The following is a 15,298-nucleotide window of genomic DNA, read 5'->3' as shown; positions in this document are numbered from 1 at the left end:
GCAGTGAGGAGCTGAATGAACCACCAGGGAGTGGCTCCTCCAGCCCCAGCCGAGCCCTCAGATGACTGCAGCCCCAGCCGACACCTAGACCGCAGCTTCCGAGAAACCCTGAGCCAGGACCACCCAGCCGGGAGGCCCAGCAGGATTCCCAGCACGAAGACCCCCAGAGACAGTACGCTCTCATTGCTGTTTAAGCCGTGCAGTCTCGGAGTTCCCGTTATGGTGCAGTGGAAATGAATCTGACTAGTAACCATGAAGTTGTGGGTTTGATCCCTGGCCTCGCTCAGTGCGTTAAGGATCCAGCATTGCCATGAGCCGTGGTGTGGGTCTAAATGCAGCTCAGATCCTGCGTTGCTGTGGCGTAGGCTGGTGGCTACAGCTCCGATGCGACCCCTAGCCTGGGAACCTCCACATGCTGCCTGCCGGTGCAGCCCTAAAACAAAAAAAGCCGTGAAATCTTGAGGTAACTTCTTCCACAGCAAAAGATGTTTCATGGATTACCTCAGTATAACTCACCACAACCTTTGGAAGTAGATAATTATTTAAAATTTATTACTTTCATATTTATTTAATTTTTTCTTTTTTGGCCATTCCATGGCATATGACATTCCTGGGCCAGGGATCATATCCGGGCTGTGGTCGTGACCTATGCTGCAGCTGTGGCAACACCAGATTCTTTACCCACCATGCTGGGCTGGGGATCGAACCTGTGTCCCAGCGCTCGCAGATGCTGTAGATCCCGTGGCACCACAGCAGGAACGCCCCAAACTTTTATTTTTATTAAACCCTGCATAATACTCTGAAAAACTTTCTGGCAGGGAATAGCGGAGTTATTTTTTCATCATTCAGGAAGATGCCTCCTCAGGCAGTGCTCCCCAGATCTTTTGAGACATAGTAACAGTTAACCCAGAGATCTAGTGCCCTCTTTCCATCAAACTCTGCTGAGATGATAAAGGGTAATCCTTTTCCCTTTACTTACTTTTTTGGGAGGGGGGCACAGTGTGCAGCCACCTGATGGGTGATCTCCGTGCCGAGACCCAGGATTGAACCCGGACCACAGTGGTGAAAGCGCTGAAGAGACCACCAGGGAATCCGCAGGGCAATTCTTTTTTGAAGAGGGGACCGTGTGATATCTAGGGTTCCAGAATTGACCATTTGCGACGTATCTGAGGTACATGCTATTTCTTTGGCTGCACCCACAGCGTGTGGAAGTTCCCCGGCCAGGGGTCAAACCTGCACCACAGCAGTAACCAGAGCCACAGCAGGGACAATGCCAGAACCTTCACCTGCTGAGCCACCAGGGAGCCCCAACAGGCAGTATTTTTGATCCCATTTCAAAAGCAAGAGAACAGAGACACAGAGAGGCTAGCTGCGGATCAAAACCACACAGACGATGGGGTTCCTGTTGTGGTACAGCGTAGACAAGCCCAACTAGTGACCATGGGGTTTCAGGTTCGATCCCCGGCCCCCTCAGTGGGTTGAGGATCTGGGGTTGCCGTGACTGTGGTGTAGGCCAGCAGCTGTAGCTCCAATTCAGTCCCTACCCTGGGAACCTCCATATGACGTGGGTGCCACCCTAAAAAGCAAAAACAAAAACAACCCAAAAAAACCCACAGAGGTGATGAGTGGCAGGAATTCGAACACAGACCTATGACTCCGTCCCAACTTTCTTCACTTTCAGACAACCTGTGGCGGAACCGAGGCAGCCTGTGTGTGCACCTGCTCTGCAGTAAGTCAACAAAGAACCCTGAAAAGCTCTTCCAGACACTGGACATCTGGAAACGAGCCCCCAAATAAATGCGGTTATGGTTATCAAATGCATTGTTCTCAGAGTTCCTAGGACTCCTCGTGGCGCATTTGCAAAGGATTGTTCCCATTTAGGTAGATTAGGAATCTCACAGGCCCAGGTGGAATGGGCCACGAGGATCTGCAAACAGGGGGTGTCAGGTGTGCGCTGTGGAGACAGCACAGGGTTCGTCCAACTCCGAATCCCAAGGGAGGAGCAGGAAGAGGGACCTGGCCGACCGCATATGCAAAGGGCAGGAGGCTGGAGGTCTGGGCTCCTTTGGTGAGAGCTGCACCGGCTCGTGGGAGACCAGAGAGGCAGGGGGGCCAGCACCCGCATCGCGAACGGGACAGGAAAGGAGACCCCCACACACACCCCTGCCAGGCCTTGGTGAGGGCCTAACTCTCCACCTGGGGGAGGGATGGGTCTTTCTCCTGGTGCCCTGCAGGCTCCAAACGTCTGGGACCAGCTCTGTGCCCTCATACAGCAGCAGGAAGCAGCGCCTTATCCTCGGATGAGAAAGCGAAGGAGGCGGGAGCAGAGGGGAGACGCTGGGTCCAGGAGGGGCGTCCAGGGACGAGGACAGAGGCCGAAGGGCAGGGCGGGGCTAGGAGCTCTCAGGCTACAAGCCTCCACTTCCTCCTCCTCCCACCCCGCCCTGGCCTGTGGCCTCACCATTGGACTGGGAAAGGGGAAATTCTTGCGTCTAAAGTCCAGCAGGTGGAAGGTCCAGGCTGGGACACCTGGGTCTCTGGGCAGTGTCTGCAGACATGACCAGGGCTGGCGGGGGCCTCAGGGCCTGGGGGAGCCTGGTGCTGCTGGTGAGTAGTCCCAGACTCGGGGAAGCTGGGGTCTCAGGGATGGGCTGGGGGGCCCATCCTGGGTCTTAGGGAAAAGGATGCTGGGGTCCCAGAACCCAGGTCCTGAGGGTGGAGGGGCTGATGGTTCCCTGGAAAGGGAAGCAGGCTTCTAGGTTGGGGGTGATTGGGGGGGAGTCTTAGGCTCTTAGGTGTTGCTATGTCTGCTGTGAGAGTGAGCTCTGCTGGGAGTGACTGGCCAGACCCAGCCCCTCCTCCTTCCTCAGACCAGGGGTCCATCCCCCAACCCTCCTCCCTCAGACCCAGGGGTCCAGCCCCAGCCTCCCCTCCCTCGGACCCAGGATCCAGCCCCCCAGCCCCTCCTCCCTCGGACCCAGGGGTCCAGCCCCCAGCCCCTCCTCCCTCGGACCCAGGGGTCCAGCCCCCAGCCCCTCCTCCCTCAGACCCAGGATCCAGCCCCCAGCCCCTCCTCCCTCAGACCCAAGGGTCCAGCCCCCAGCCCTCCTTCTTCAGACCAGGGGTCCAGCCCCCAACCCCTCCCCACTTAGGCCCAGCGCTCCAGCCCCCAGCCCCTCCTCCCTCGGACCCAGGATCCAGCCCCCAGCCCCTCCGCCCTCAGACTGGATTTCTGGCTCCTGGTCAGTTCCTTTATTCCCAGTTTGTTGATTACTTCCCTGCCCTCATTCTTCCAAGGCCATGTTTTTCAGGAAGTGAAAGCGCTAAGCTTAACCCCCCACCTTACTGGTGAAGCCAGTCCTAGCTCCTGGGACCCTGGAGCCCCACCCCTGCCCTGCTCCCCCAACGACAACACGCACACACCCAGAGAGGATGGACATTGGGGGTGACCTTTGTCAGAGCCCAGCCTCAGGGTGGAGCCCGGCCGTGTCCCCTCTCCCTCAGGCACTGTGACTCACAGGGTCTGGGCCGAGGACAGGAGGGGCACTGGCTGGCAGCCTCACCTGGTCCAGGGAGGCGAGGTTCGTGTCTGACTCCTGCTCTGGGCTGTCTCCAGGGCATGTGCAGCTGGACAGGGGCCAGGGCAGCTGGTGAGTGACCCCTTCCTGAGTTCCCTGCCCACACGAAACCATGGCACCTCAACGCCCCTGAGCTTCCGGGGGGTGGTCTCCACGGAGGACCCAGTGATCCATGGCTCACCCCCAAGGGAATGGCCCTTTCTGGACAAACAGCAAGAGCCCGGGGTACCGGAAGGGGCAGTGCCCACCTGCTCCCTGCTCACCCCATCCCCCTTCCCGATTCTCAGCCCTGCCCCCCGTCACCAACCTGACTGTGAAGGCCTGGACCACGAGCTCCATCACCCTGCGCTGGGAGGCTCCCAGTGGCCTGGACCAGCAGAACTACACCTACTGGGTCCGCTGGACTGGACAGAGTGACAAAACCGAGACCCGAAACACGACAGACACCATTTTCACAGCCGAGGGACTGGACCCCGGGTCCTCCTATGAATTTTCCGTGTGGGTGGAGAAGGACGGAGCCAATAGCTCTGAGGAGACCCTCAATGCCACCACAGGTGAGAAACAGCCACCGTTTCACTCTTTTTCCTTTCTTTCCTTCTTTTTTCTTTTTTTAGAGCCATACTTGGGGCATATGGCCTTTTCCAGGCTAGGGGTCCAATCGGAGCTTAATCTGCCAGCCTACAGCACAGCCACAGCAACACCGGATTAGAGCCCCATCTGCGACCTACACCACAGCTCACAGCCCGCTGAGCGAGGACAGGGATCGAACCCTAGAACCTGATACCAGTTGGGTTCATTACCACCGAACCACAACGGCAACTCCCCTTCTTTTTTATTTTTAAGGAAGGTGGTAGGCAATGATTGAAAATGCACGTGAGCACGTGGCAGGTCCTGCAGACCAATGGAAATATAATGGAAGCCATGCTGTTAAGTTAGGTCTTCTGTCAGTCCCGTTAAAATGAGCAAAAGAGGAGTTCCCATTGTGGCTCAGCGGTAACAAACCCAACTTGTATCCATGAAGATGCGGGTTTGATCCCTGGTCTTGCTCAGAGAGTTGGGGATGCGGCATTGCTGCGAGCTGTGGGTGTAGGTCATAGGTGTTGTGGCTCGGATCTGATGTTGCTGTGGCTGTGGTGTAGGCTCTAATTCCACCCCTAGCACAGGAACTTCCATATGCCGAGAATGAGGCCCTAAAAAAAAAAAAAGAAACCCAGTTACCCAGTTGAAAATAATTGTAGCAAGATATTTCCTTTGTCCCAGTAGATCCAAAATGTTATCATTTTGACAGGTAATGGATACTAAAAAGTTTGGGAGTTCCCGTCGTCGTGGCTCAGTGGTTAAGGAAATTGACTAGAAACCATGGGGTTGCGAGTTCGATCCCTGGCCTTGCTCGGTGGGTTAAGGATCCAGCGTTGCCGTGAGCTGTGGTGTAGGTTGCAGGTGCGGCTCGGATCCCGTGTTGCTGTGGCTTTGGCGTAGGCCAGCGGCTGCAGCTCCAATTGGACCCCTAGCCTGGGAACCTCCATGTGCCACAGGTGTGGCCATCAAAAACAAAACAAAACAAAGCAAAACAAAGCAAAACAAAAAGGGGCTGGATGAGCATACTGCATGTGCTCAAGGGCTCTGCTGAGGGTTCCCAGTCCCCGCACCCCCCCATCCCGGTGGGTGGGTTGGTGTCTACCCTGTTGGGCACTGGGAGGGCACGTCCATCCCTGCAGCCATGCTGCTGGAAAGCACAGGTCTGGCTCCCTGCTCCTCAGCCTGGTCCCTGGGTGGGCCTGTCAGCATCCCCTGAGAGCCGGTGGTACCTGCAGGCTGTCCGTCCCCTCCCAGACCTACTGAGTCAGAACCTGCCTTTTAACCCGATGCCCGGTGACGTGTATGCCAGGTGAGGTTCGGGAGGCCCTGGTCTAGACCCTACCCCCTGTGTCTCCTGGACCAGTGGATGAGGCAGGACCGGGCACTGACGTCGAGGGTCAGAAATGCCCACTGGCTGTGCCCCGTGGTCTGCTCCCTTCCTGACACCAGGTCCTCCCTCCTGGTTTCTCAGCCCCCAACCCCGTCAGGAACCTGGGTGTGGAGACCCAGACCACCAGCTCCATCACCCTGAGGTGGGAGGTGCCCGAAGGCCCTGACCCTCAGGGCTACACCTACTGGGTCCAGTGCACTGGAGATGGAGGCACATCTGAGACCAGAAGCACAACCAACACCAGTGTCTCAGTGGAAGGTCTGGAACCCGGGACCTTGTACGAATTCTCTGTGTGGGCGGAGGCGAATGGTGTTCCTGGCTCCAACCAGACCCTCAACAGCTCCACAGGTGAGCAGGCTCCATGCCCACCCTCTTCTGCTGAGAGGCTATGAACTGGCAAAGATGGGCCCGCCTCTGGGCTCCAGCCACCGTCTCTTCAGTCCCTCTGAGCCAGACTGGCTCGCCCTGGGGCCACAGGGCAGATGTGGCCGTGCCTGGGGACGGGCCTGTCCAGAAGAGCTGGCGCTGCCAGAGCCCAGGTCTCTGCAGGTTCCATTGCTAGTCTCTCTCTCCCTCCCTCCCTTCCTTCTCTCTCTCTCTCTCTTTCCTCCCTTTCTTCCTTCCTTTTTTTTTTTTTTTTTGCTTTTTAGGGCGGCACCCAAAGCATATGGAGGCTCCCAGGGTAGGGACTGAATCAGAGCTACAGCTGCCGGCCTACACCACAGCCACAGTCACGCTAGATCCTTAACCCACTGAGTGAGGACAGAGATCGAACCCTAGGACGTGATATACTGGTCAAGCCACAATGGCAACTCCCTTTTTTTTTTTTTTTTTTTTTTGGTCATTTGTCTTTTTTAGGGCCTCACACATGGCATATGGAGATTCCCAGGCTAAGGGTCAAATTAGAGCTGTAGCTTTCAGCCTACACCACAGCCACCACAGGAACACTGGATCTGAGTGGTGTCTGCAACCTACACCACAGCTCACAGCAACGCCAGATCCTTAACCCACTGAGCGGGACCAGGGATCAAACCTGCATCCTCCTGGATACTAGTCAGGTTCGTTAACCACTGAGCCACGAGGAGAACTTCTTTTTTTTTTTAAGGAAGGTCATAGGCAGTGATTGAAAATGCACGTGAGTACGTGGCAGGTCCTGCAGACCAATGGAAATATAATGGAAGCCATGCTGTTAAGTTAGGTCTTCTGTCAGTCCCGTTAAAATGAGCAAAAGAGGAGTTCCCATTGTGGCTCAGCGGTAACAAACCCAACTTGTATCCATGAAGATGCGGGTTTGATCCCTGGTCTTGCTCAGAGAGTTGGGGATGCGGCATTGCTGCGAGCTGTGGGTGTAGGTCATAGGTGTTGTGGCTCGGATCTGATGTTGCTGTGGCTGTGGTGTAGGCTCTAATTCCACCCCTAGCACAGGAACTTCCATATGCCGAGAATGAGGCCCTAAAAAAAAAAAAAGAAACCCAGTTACCCAGTTGAAAATAATTGTAGCAAGATATTTCCTTTGTCCCAGTAGATCCAAAATGTTATCATTTTGACAGGTAATGGATACTAAAAAGTTTGGGAGTTCCCGTCGTCGTGGCTCAGTGGTTAAGGAAATTGACTAGAAACCATGGGGTTGCGAGTTCGATCCCTGGCCTTGCTCGGTGGGTTAAGGATCCAGCGTTGCCGTGAGCTGTGGTGTAGGTTGCAGGTGCGGCTCGGATCCCGTGTTGCTGTGGCTTTGGCGTAGGCCAGCGGCTGCAGCTCCAATTGGACCCCTAGCCTGGGAACCTCCATGTGCCACAGGTGTGGCCATCAAAAACAAAACAAAACAAAGCAAAACAAAGCAAAACAAAAAGGGGCTGGATGAGCATACTGCATGTGCTCAAGGGCTCTGCTGAGGGGTTCCCAGTCCCCGCACCCCCCCATCCCGGTGGGTGGGTTGGTGTCTACCCTGTTGGGCACTGGGAGGGCACGTCCATCCCTGCAGCCATGCTGCTGGAAAGCACAGGTCTGGCTCCCTGCTCCTCAGCCTGGTCCCTGGGTGGGCCTGTCAGCATCCCCTGAGAGCCGGTGGTACCTGCAGGCTGTCCGTCCCCTCCCAGACCTACTGAGTCAGAACCTGCCTTTTAACCCGATGCCCGGTGACGTGTATGCCAGGTGAGGTTCGGGAGGCCCTGGTCTAGACCCTACCCCCTGTGTCTCCTGGACCAGTGGATGAGGCAGGACCGGGCACTGACGTCGAGGGTCAGAAATGCCCACTGGCTGTGCCCCGTGGTCTGCTCCCTTCCTGACACCAGGTCCTCCCTCCTGGTTTCTCAGCCCCCAACCCCGTCAGGAACCTGGGTGTGGAGACCCAGACCACCAGCTCCATCACCCTGAGGTGGGAGGTGCCCGAAGGCCCTGACCCTCAGGGCTACACCTACTGGGTCCAGTGCACTGGAGATGGAGGCACATCTGAGACCAGAAGCACAACCAACACCAGTGTCTCAGTGGAAGGTCTGGAACCCGGGACCTTGTACGAATTCTCTGTGTGGGCGGAGGCGAATGGTGTTCCTGGCTCCAACCAGACCCTCAACAGCTCCACAGGTGAGCAGGCTCCATGCCCACCCTCTTCTGCTGAGAGGCTATGAACTGGCAAAGATGGGCCCGCCTCTGGGCTCCAGCCACCGTCTCTTCAGTCCCTCTGAGCCAGACTGGCTCGCCCTGGGGCCACAGGGCAGATGTGGCCGTGCCTGGGGACGGGCCTGTCCAGAAGAGCTGGCGCTGCCAGAGCCCAGGTCTCTGCAGGTTCCATTGCTAGTCTCTCTCTCCCTCCCTCCCTTCCTTCTCTCTCTCTCTCTCTTTCCTCCCTTTCTTCCTTCCTTTTTTTTTTTTTTTTTGCTTTTTAGGGCGGCACCCAAAGCATATGGAGGCTCCCAGGGTAGGGACTGAATCAGAGCTACAGCTGCCGGCCTACACCACAGCCACAGTCACGCTAGATCCTTAACCCACTGAGTGAGGACAGAGATCGAACCCTAGGACGTGATATACTGGTCAAGCCACAATGGCAACTCCCTTTTTTTTTTTTTTTTTTTTGGTCATTTGTCTTTTTTAGGGCCTCACACATGGCATATGGAGATTCCCAGGCTAAGGGTCAAATTAGAGCTGTAGCTTTCAGCCTACACCACAGCCACCACAGGAACACTGGATCTGAGTGGTGTCTGCAACCTACACCACAGCTCACAGCAACGCCAGATCCTTAACCCACTGAGCGGGACCAGGGATCAAACCTGCATCCTCCTGGATACTAGTCAGGTTCGTTAACCACTGAGCCACGAGGAGAACTTCTTTTTTTTTTAAGGAAGGTCATAGGCAGTGATTGAAAATGCACGTGAGTACGTGGCAGGTCCTGCAGACCAATGGAAATATAATGGAAGCCATGCTGTTAAGTTAGGTCTTCTGTCAGTCCCGTTAAAATGAGCAAAAGAGGAGTTCCCATTGTGGCTCAGCGGTAACAAACCCAACTTGTATCCATGAAGATGCGGGTTTGATCCCTGGTCTTGCTCAGAGAGTTGGGGATGCGGCATTGCTGCGAGCTGTGGGTGTAGGTCATAGGTGTTGTGGCTCGGATCTGATGTTGCTGTGGCTGTGGTGTAGGCTCTAATTCCACCCCTAGCACAGGAACTTCCATATGCCGAGAATGAGGCCCTAAAAAAAAAAAAAAGAAACCCAGTTACCCAGTTGAAAATAATTGTAGCAAGATATTTCCTTTGTCCCAGTAGATCCAAAATGTTATCATTTTGACAGGTAATGGATACTAAAAAGTTTGGGAGTTCCCGTCGTCGTGGCTCAGTGGTTAAGGAAATTGACTAGAAACCATGGGGTTGCGAGTTCGATCCCTGGCCTTGCTCGGTGGGTTAAGGATCCAGCGTTGCCGTGAGCTGTGGTGTAGGTTGCAGGTGCGGCTCGGATCCCGTGTTGCTGTGGCTTTGGCGTAGGCCAGCGGCTGCAGCTCCAATTGGACCCCTAGCCTGGGAACCTCCATGTGCCACAGGTGTGGCCATCAAAAACAAAACAAAACAAAGCAAAACAAAGCAAAACAAAAAGGGGCTGGATGAGCATACTGCATGTGCTCAAGGGCTCTGCTGAGGGGTTCCCAGTCCCCGCACCCCCCCATCCCGGTGGGTGGGTTGGTGTCTACCCTGTTGGGCACTGGGAGGGCACGTCCATCCCTGCAGCCATGCTGCTGGAAAGCACAGGTCTGGCTCCCTGCTCCTCAGCCTGGTCCCTGGGTGGGCCTGTCAGCATCCCCTGAGAGCCGGTGGTACCTGCAGGCTGTCCGTCCCCTCCCAGACCTACTGAGTCAGAACCTGCCTTTTAACCCGATGCCCGGTGACGTGTATGCCAGGTGAGGTTCGGGAGGCCCTGGTCTAGACCCTACCCCCTGTGTCTCCTGGACCAGTGGATGAGGCAGGACCGGGCACTGACGTCGAGGGTCAGAAATGCCCACTGGCTGTGCCCCGTGGTCTGCTCCCTTCCTGACACCAGGTCCTCCCTCCTGGTTTCTCAGCCCCCAACCCCGTCAGGAACCTGGGTGTGGAGACCCAGACCACCAGCTCCATCACCCTGAGGTGGGAGGTGCCCGAAGGCCCTGACCCTCAGGGCTACACCTACTGGGTCCAGTGCACTGGAGATGGAGGCACATCTGAGACCAGAAGCACAACCAACACCAGTGTCTCAGTGGAAGGTCTGGAACCCGGGACCTTGTACGAATTCTCTGTGTGGGCGGAGGCGAATGGTGTTCCTGGCTCCAACCAGACCCTCAACAGCTCCACAGGTGAGCAGGCTCCATGCCCACCCTCTTCTGCTGAGAGGCTATGAACTGGCAAAGATGGGCCCGCCTCTGGGCTCCAGCCACCGTCTCTTCAGTCCCTCTGAGCCAGACTGGCTCGCCCTGGGGCCACAGGGCAGATGTGGCCGTGCCTGGGGACGGGCCTGTCCAGAAGAGCTGGCGCTGCCAGAGCCCAGGTCTCTGCAGGTTCCATTGCTAGTCTCTCTCTCCCTCCCTCCCTTCCTTCTCTCTCTCTCTCTCTTTCCTCCCTTTCTTCCTTCCTTTTTTTTTTTTTTTTGCTTTTTAGGGCGGCACCCAAAGCATATGGAGGCTCCCAGGGTAGGGACTGAATCAGAGCTACAGCTGCCGGCCTACACCACAGCCACAGTCACGCTAGATCCTTAACCCACTGAGTGAGGACAGAGATCGAACCCTAGGACGTGATATACTGGTCAAGCCACAATGGCAACTCCCTTTTTTTTTTTTTTTTTTTTGGTCATTTGTCTTTTTTAGGGCCTCACACATGGCATATGGAGATTCCCAGGCTAAGGGTCAAATTAGAGCTGTAGCTTTCAGCCTACACCACAGCCACCACAGGAACACTGGATCTGAGTGGTGTCTGCAACCTACACCACAGCTCACAGCAACGCCAGATCCTTAACCCACTGAGCGGGACCAGGGATCAAACCTGCATCCTCCTGGATACTAGTCAGGTTCGTTAACCACTGAGCCACGAGGAGAACTTCTTTTTTTTTTTAAGGAAGGTCATAGGCAGTGATTGAAAATGCACGTGAGTACGTGGCAGGTCCTGCAGACCAATGGAAATATAATGGAAGCCATGCTGTTAAGTTAGGTCTTCTGTCAGTCCCGTTAAAATGAGCAAAAGAGGAGTTCCCATTGTGGCTCAGCGGTAACAAACCCAACTTGTATCCATGAAGATGCGGGTTTGATCCCTGGTCTTGCTCAGAGAGTTGGGGATGCGGCATTGCTGCGAGCTGTGGGTGTAGGTCATAGGTGTTGTGGCTCGGATCTGATGTTGCTGTGGCTGTGGTGTAGGCTCTAATTCCACCCCTAGCACAGGAACTTCCATATGCCGAGAATGAGGCCCTAAAAAAAAAAAAAAGAAACCCAGTTACCCAGTTGAAAATAATTGTAGCAAGATATTTCCTTTGTCCCAGTAGATCCAAAATGTTATCATTTTGACAGGTAATGGATACTAAAAAGTTTGGGAGTTCCCGTCGTCGTGGCTCAGTGGTTAAGGAAATTGACTAGAAACCATGGGGTTGCGAGTTCGATCCCTGGCCTTGCTCGGTGGGTTAAGGATCCAGCGTTGCCGTGAGCTGTGGTGTAGGTTGCAGGTGCGGCTCGGATCCCGTGTTGCTGTGGCTTTGGCGTAGGCCAGCGGCTGCAGCTCCAATTGGACCCCTAGCCTGGGAACCTCCATGTGCCACAGGTGTGGCCATCAAAAACAAAACAAAACAAAGCAAAACAAAGCAAAACAAAAAGGGGCTGGATGAGCATACTGCATGTGCTCAAGGGCTCTGCTGAGGGGTTCCCAGTCCCCGCACCCCCCCATCCCGGTGGGTGGGTTGGTGTCTACCCTGTTGGGCACTGGGAGGGCACGTCCATCCCTGCAGCCATGCTGCTGGAAAGCACAGGTCTGGCTCCCTGCTCCTCAGCCTGGTCCCTGGGTGGGCCTGTCAGCATCCCCTGAGAGCCGGTGGTACCTGCAGGCTGTCCGTCCCCTCCCAGACCTACTGAGTCAGAACCTGCCTTTTAACCCGATGCCCGGTGACGTGTATGCCAGGTGAGGTTCGGGAGGCCCTGGTCTAGACCCTACCCCCTGTGTCTCCTGGACCAGTGGATGAGGCAGGACCGGGCACTGACGTCGAGGGTCAGAAATGCCCACTGGCTGTGCCCCGTGGTCTGCTCCCTTCCTGACACCAGGTCCTCCCTCCTGGTTTCTCAGCCCCCAACCCCGTCAGGAACCTGGGTGTGGAGACCCAGACCACCAGCTCCATCACCCTGAGGTGGGAGGTGCCCGAAGGCCCTGACCCTCAGGGCTACACCTACTGGGTCCAGTGCACTGGAGATGGAGGCACATCTGAGACCAGAAGCACAACCAACACCAGTGTCTCAGTGGAAGGTCTGGAACCCGGGACCTTGTACGAATTCTCTGTGTGGGCGGAGGCGAATGGCGTTCCTGGCTCCAACCAGACCCTCAACAGCTCCACAGGTGAGCAGGCTCCATGCCCACCCTCTTCTGCTGAGAGGCTATGAACTGGCAAAGATGGGCCCGCCTCTGGGCTCCAGCCACCGTCTCTTCAGTCCCTCTGAGCCAGACTGGCTCGCCCTGGGGCCACAGGGCAGATGTGGCCGTGCCTGGGGACGGGCCTGTCCAGAAGAGCTGGCGCTGCCAGAGCCCAGGTCTCTGCAGGTTCCATTGCTAGTCTCTCTCTCCCTCCCTCCCTTCCTTCTCTCTCTCTCTCTCTTTCCTCCCTTTCTTCCTTCCTTTTTTTTTTTTTTTTGCTTTTTAGGGCGGCACCCAAAGCATATGGAGGCTCCCAGGGTAGGGACTGAATCAGAGCTACAGCTGCCGGCCTACACCACAGCCACAGCAACTCAGGATCCAAGCCCCATCTTCAACCTACAATACAGCTCACAGCAAAGCTGGATCCTTAACCCACTGAGCGAGACCAGGGATTGTACCCAGAACCACATGGTTACCAGTGGGATTCGTTTCCACTGGTAAACAATGGGAACTCCCTTTCCTTTCTTTTTTTTTTTTTTTTTTTGCTTTTTTTTTTTTTTTATGGCCGCACCTGTGGCATATGGAGGTTCCCTGGGTAGGTGTCAAATTCGAGCTGTAGCTGCCGACCTACACCACAATCACAGCAATTCCAGATCCTAGCCGTGTCTGCTGCCTACACCACAGCTCATGGCAACGCCAGATCCTTAACACACTGAGCAAGGCCAGGCATTGAACCTGTGTTCTCATGGATACTAGTCAGATTCCTTTCCACTGAGCCACAATGGGAACTCCAGAAGTGTTTCTTAACAAGCTGGTTGCATGAAGAGGGGCTCACTGGTGTGTCCCGGACTCTTGGGGACCGGTGACATGGAGGTCCTGACGCTCCACTCCTTCTGTCAGTCCCCAATGCAGTGACAAGTCTCAGGGTGGAAGACTGGACCAACAGCTCCCTCACCCTGAGCTGGACCGCTCCCCAGGGCCCACCTCACCCTCCCTACACCTACTCGGTCTCATGGGTCGAGGAGGGCACTCCTGCCTCTGGGACCCGTCACACCCTAGACACCCGGGTGGTGCTGGAGCTGGAAGCTGGGAGCCTGTACACCTTCACTGTCTGGGCAGAGAGGAATGGAGCCAGCAGTGACAACAGGACCCTCACCGGGGCCACTGGTGAGGCACCATCTAGTTCTGGACCAGCCCTCTTGGGACGGGGGAAGGGGAGCTGGGGAGACATGGGGGGCTTATTGGGGGGTGATTGGTGCTTGGTGACCCTCCCCAGCCTTGCTGGACCACGAGCCTGTAGGTCTACGTCCTAGGCCTCTCCTGTCCTCAGCCACCAGGACTTTCCCATGACGGGGCCTGTCTTTGGGACTAGAGCAGAAACCAACCACGTCCTCAGCTAGGCAGTGACCCACGGCTCGTCCTGGTCAATCAGCTGAACCAAGAGAGCCTTCCCTCTCAGTCTCCTCATGGAGGGTCCAGAATGTGAGAGGAACCAAAATTACCCCAGGAAGTAGATGAAGTGTAGATGAATGGACCCCGAAACTCATTCGTCTGTGGCCATTTGGGCTTAAAAGACCGAAGCCAAGAGCTCCCTCTGGAAACTCAGTGTGTGCCGGAGAGAGGAGGTCGAGTTCCCAGGCGGCCTGTAGAGACAGTGTAGGGAAGGGTGATGGGTGGGAGACTCGAGACAGACCCCAGTCCCCACCAGGCCCCCTTCGCGTGCTCCCCACTGCTCAGGAAGTAGACCTGCCTCATGACAGAGCGCCTCCATGTTGCTCTGCGAAGGGGGAGGCTCAGGCAGGCATGGGGGTCTTTGGGGATCCAGCCCCTCCAGCTCCTGTCCTCACTTCTCAGCTCCCAGCGAGGTCACAGGCCTGCAGAACGAAACGCAGACCAGCACCTCAGTCACCCTGCAGTGGGAGGCCCCCGCAGACCCCCACTCTCAGCTCTACGTATTCTGGGTCCAGTGGGTCAGTGGAGGACATCCCCAGGGAGAGCAAGGCCCCCAAGGACGTCAGGCCAACCAGACGGGCAAGACCAATGAGACTCGGTTCGAGGTGGAGGCCCTGGAACCCGGGACTCTGTACAACTTCAGCGTGTGGGCAGAGAGGAACAACGTAGCCAGTTCCACACGGAGCCTCCGTGCATCCACAGGTGAGATGGGCTCCCCTTTGACCTGGTGGGAGGCTTGGGTCAGCCCTGGGGGCCGTGAGAGGTAAGTGGACTCCAAATCCCATCAGGCCATGGGGCCATGATTTCATAAGCAGCAGTGGCACCAAGACTCAAGGGGCTCATGGGAGTTGTAGTTTGAGGGCGTCTGTGGGCTCTCCTTTGGAAAACAACAGAAAATGAGGTATGGAGAGGTATTTGGAGGCGTCTTATTGGGGGTCACAGGTTAAGAACCCAACATAAAGAGTTCCTGTTGTGGCTCAGCAGAAACGAATCCGACTAGCATCCACGAAGATGCCGTTTCGTGCCCTGGCCTTGCTCAGTGGGTTAAGGATCTGGTGTTGCTGTGAGCTGTGGTGTAGGTCGCAGACGCGGCTCAGATCTGGCCTCGTGGCTGTGGTGTAGGGCAGTGGCTGCAGCTCCGATTCAACCGCTAGCCTGAGAACCTCCATATGCTGCGAGTGTGACCCGAAAACGTCCAAAAAAAAAATTTTTTTTTTTTTTTTTTGTCTTTTGTCTTTTTTGTT

The 15,298-nt window shown here is 55.9% G+C and overlaps 1 protein-coding gene across 4 annotated transcripts in view; it reads left to right on the top strand.

Annotated features, from left to right (window-relative positions):
- PTPRH (protein tyrosine phosphatase, receptor type H) overlaps positions 2,193 to 15,298 on the top strand; it is a 26,704-nt gene continuing 13,598 nt past the window's right edge. The window contains exons 1-9 of one of the 4 annotated variants that reach the window (XM_021094991.1): positions 2,477 to 2,607; positions 3,617 to 3,650; positions 3,866 to 4,132; positions 5,629 to 5,895; positions 7,861 to 8,127; positions 10,091 to 10,357; positions 12,321 to 12,587; positions 13,503 to 13,769; positions 14,457 to 14,756. In XM_021094991.1, the coding sequence (XP_020950650.1) occupies positions 2,557 to 2,607; positions 3,617 to 3,650; positions 3,866 to 4,132; positions 5,629 to 5,895; positions 7,861 to 8,127; positions 10,091 to 10,357; positions 12,321 to 12,587; positions 13,503 to 13,769; positions 14,457 to 14,756 (1,987 nt within the window). In that variant the 5' untranslated portion in view covers positions 2,477 to 2,556. Of the gene's footprint in view, positions 2,608 to 3,504; positions 3,651 to 3,865; positions 4,133 to 5,628; positions 5,896 to 7,860; positions 8,128 to 10,090; positions 10,358 to 12,320; positions 12,588 to 13,502; positions 13,770 to 14,456; positions 14,757 to 15,298 lie in introns of all 4 variants that reach the window. The other 3 variants (XM_021094992.1, XM_021094993.1, XM_021094990.1) reach the window with 3 other exon arrangements.

Source organism: Sus scrofa, chromosome 6 (assembly GCF_000003025.6).
Source record: "Sus scrofa isolate TJ Tabasco breed Duroc chromosome 6, Sscrofa11.1, whole genome shotgun sequence".
Lineage (NCBI taxonomy): Eukaryota > Metazoa > Chordata > Mammalia > Artiodactyla > Suidae > Sus > Sus scrofa.
This window is presented reverse-complemented; position numbering and strand designations above follow the sequence as displayed.